General features: G+C 39.5%; 1 protein-coding gene across 1 annotated transcript in view; it reads left to right on the top strand.

Annotated features, from left to right (window-relative positions):
* Nucleotides 1-1,962, top strand: part of LOC107694211 (protein Smaug homolog 2-like) — a 14,913-nt gene extending 12,951 nt beyond the window's left edge. The window contains exon 12 of the mRNA XM_016493851.1: nt 705-1,962. Within this exon, the coding sequence (XP_016349337.1) occupies nt 705-733 (29 nt within the window). The 3' untranslated portion in view covers nt 734-1,962. The remainder of the gene's footprint in view (nt 1-704) is intronic.
* Nucleotides 1,963-3,925: the final 1,963 nt, after the last annotated feature.

Genomic DNA, 3,925 nt, shown 5'->3' with positions numbered 1-3,925 from the left:
AGTCATCCCGCGCTACCCAATCACAGCGCAGTCATCCCGCGCTACCCAATCACAGCGCAGTCATCCCGCGCTACCCAATCACAGCGCAGTCATCCCGCGCTACCCAATCACAGCGCAGTCATCCCGCGCTACCCAATCACAGCGCAGTCATCCCGCGCTACCCAATCACAGCGCAGTCATCCCGCGCTACCCAATCACAGCGCAGCGTCATCCCACGCTACCCAATCACAGCGCAGCGTCATCCCACGCTACCCAATCACAGCGCAGAGTCATCCCTCGCTACCCAATCACAGCGCAGCGTCATCCCACGCTACCCAATCACAGCGCAGCGTCATCTGCTGTCGTGTTAGTTTATATCAGTTTAAATGTACTTAGACATTTTATTTAATAATGCTCATTAATATTGAAAGAAAAAAAATTTTCTCGCATCGCAGTTTTTGCTGTAGTTGCTGTAAAATGTGAAATTTCAAAGAATTAAAAACAAAATGTATTTAATGAAAAGGGGGTAAATTTAGTGCTAACATAGTAAAACATGGTAAAAGCTGTGAAAATGTTGCACATTCACTCATTAATGAGAATTTACTGATGAGATATATAGTTTTTTAGTTGAAAAAAAAAAGAAATTATGACTGTTTTATAAGCTTGTGTTTTGCCGAAGTTAAATCTAGTTTTTTTAATGCGTTATTCCCATTCTCTCTCCGCAGACGGAATGGACAGAACGTCGACCATATGAGAACTGGACCTGAACGAACACTGCGCTCCAGCACACACACGCAAACAACACCGTCACTACAGACCACACACGACTAACTGTGTATACCTTCTCTAATATTTTTCTACTTTATTGTACTTAAATAAGTTTATTATAAAGGAAATACAGAAACTATTATATCGCGAAGGGAGAGCAGGTCGAGGAATGATGGTGCTTCTGGTCTGAGTAGCCGCTCGTTTACATCACTTCCTGCATGACCTCTCACCCCCACGACGGACTTCCTCCTGTGCTTTTCTGTGTTGGGACGGCAGGTTTAAAGCGGAGAGTTCAGGCGTCCCTGTGTTTATCTGTTATGATGCGTTCTTATTTCTGTCCAGGTACATGCGGTTTCTTAGCACTTATCCGTGAGATGTTTACCAGTCGTCACTACAGCCGTGAGCGTGTCCTGAGTTTGTAAATACGCAGGTATAGGCAAATCAGAATATGACCCGAGAGACTTTATCCAAATGATTTTTATACGCAGATCTATGAAGTAAAGACGCGAGATCGAGCTGTGCTCGTCTGTTGCTCCGCCCCTCCGTGACTGACAGGGACGTCAGCCAATGACAGACTCCGCCTCCTACCGACTGATGCAAAAACCCACCAGTCAGATTCCATTTCATCATCGTCATCTTTTGAGTTCCTCCTGTCTTCACAGATTCGACCGATCGCAGCGGTGCTTCTAAATGTCAGATCTCTGTTCATTCATTTGTGGTGTGTTTTCTGTTCGAATGGTACAGTCTGAAAACCCCGTTCAGCCTTACGGAGCATCAGAGCGCTGTGTGTGTGTGTGTGTGTGTGTGTGTGTGTGTGTGTGTGTGTGTGTGTGTTTTATACGTCTCAGACGCTGGTCTATGTCTAGTAAAACTGTATTGACTGAAAAACAGGCTTGTTTGCTTTATTTGTGTAATGATGTGGTCTGTTTGTAGAGCTGAATCGCATGCAGCCGCTCAAGAACACCCACATCACTCGAAAATCCTAAAAAAAATTGTTTTTCATAAAGAAAATGAAGCCTGTTTTCTATGGAAACTCAATTCTGCCGTGGCATAAAAAAGTAATTGCAACTTTTTATCTCACAATTCTGACTTTTCTCAAATTTGTATCTTGCAATCCTGACTTTTTTTCTCAGAATCGCAAGATAAAAATGAGAATTGCGGTACATGAACTCAGAATCGCTTGTAATTCTAAATATAAACTCACAATTCTTTTTTTTTTTATTCTGTAGTGCTTAAAAGGTTCTTCACAGAGATGCTATAGAAGAACCATTGTTGGTTCCACAAAGAAGCATTCAGTCAAAGAACATCTCTTTCTTACCTTATAATCTGAAGAACCTTGTTTCGTCACAAAGAAGCTTTTGTGAAACAGAAATGTTCTTCAGATGTTAAAGGTTCGCATTTAAGACAAAAAGGTTCTTCTGGCATCGTGAAGCAGCTTTAGTTTTAAGAGTGTAAACTCAGAATTCTGAGAGAAAGTCAGAACTGTGAAATATAAATTCAGAATTGCGATGAGAAAAAGTCAGAAATCTTGAGTTTATATATTGCAATTCTGACTTTTTCCTCACAATTCTGAGATTACATCACAATTCTGAGATTACATCACAGTTCTGAGATTATATCAATTCTGAGATTATATCACAGTTCTGAGATTATATCACAGTTCTGAGATTATATCACAGTTCTGAGATTATATCACAGTTCTGAGATTATATCACAGTTCTGAGATTATATCACAGTTCTGAGATTATATCACAGTTCTGAGATTATATCACAGTTCTGAGATTATATCACAGTTCTGAGATTATATCACAGTTCTGAGATTATATCACAGTTCTGAGATTATATCACAGTTCTGAGATTATATCACAGTTCTGAGATTATATCACAGTTCTGAGATTATATCACAGTTCTGAGATTATATCACAGTTCTGAGATTATATCACAGTTCTGAGATTATATCACAATTCTGAGATTATATCAATTCTGAGATTATATCACAGTTCTGAGATTATATCACAATTCTGAGATTATATCAATTCTGAGATTATATCACAGTTCTGAGATTATATCACAATTCTGAGATTATATCAATTCTGAGATTATATCACAGTTCTGAGATTATATCAGTTCTGAGATTATATCACAATTCTGAGGGGAAAAAAGTCAGAACTGTGAGATAAAAAAATTGAAATTACCTTTTTTATTCTGTAGGGGAAAAATTAGTATTTTGATTTTATTAATTTTTTTCTCAGAATTGCAAAATATAAAGTTAGAATTGTTGGATATAAAAAAAATCTGAGAAAAAGGTTGCAATTACCCTTATTTTTTATTCCTCGGTAGAAACAAAAATACAGAATTGTGAGATTAAAGCTTTGCAATTCCCTTTTGTATTCCTGTGTCAGAAACGGGCTTCCTTGGTTGTCTGAGAAATCTTTGATTGTTTATGGTCATGACTGTTAAGCACATTCCCAATTACTGTAATGCCAAAAATATTACAATTCCGTTCATCTGCGGCATGATGCGCATTTAATGAATTCTGATCTGAATTTTATAAACCTGTCCAAACATGTTATTGTGATAGTTGAGTGAGATTTGTTCACAGCGGTGAAAGTGTAGCTGGTCTGTGGTGATCTGGATCTGGATCAGGATCAGGACCGCTTCAGTCTGGCACGGGTGAGAGAGCGGTCTGATCTGATGTCTTCTCTGTGCGGAACAGCCTGGCGCTGCTTCACACTCCAGCTCTCGGTCTTAATCGATTGCTTCATTAACGTGGGTCATCATGAGGTCAGGATCCCATCCGTGTGGGCAAGAGAAGCTTTACTGGCAGGAAGCATTCCAAAGATGTGAGCTCTCTTCTGTCTGGCTCTCTCCGGTGAACCTCGGGACAGGCCAGCTACTTGAGATCAGACAGATGAAAGGCGCTTGGCATGAGATATTATTAATATTATTATTCCTGACATCTGGAGTGATGGGACTTGTGTGTTGCTCTGTTTGGTTCAATTCTTCTAATATCTTTGTCATGCTTCTTACCTGAATGGACATCAGAATGGTAATAAATTGTTCATGTTTTGCATTTACTGAAGGCTTTCATTGACTCTTTCTTTTGAGTGTGTGAGTGAGTGAGTGTTTGAGTGTGTGTGTGTCTGTGACTGAGTGTATAAGTGAATGTGTGAGTGTG

This window comes from Sinocyclocheilus anshuiensis, unplaced genomic scaffold (assembly GCF_001515605.1).
Source record: "Sinocyclocheilus anshuiensis isolate Anshui unplaced genomic scaffold, SAMN03320099.WGS_v1.1 scaffold2639, whole genome shotgun sequence".
Lineage (NCBI taxonomy): Eukaryota > Metazoa > Chordata > Actinopteri > Cypriniformes > Cyprinidae > Sinocyclocheilus > Sinocyclocheilus anshuiensis.
This window is presented reverse-complemented; position numbering and strand designations above follow the sequence as displayed.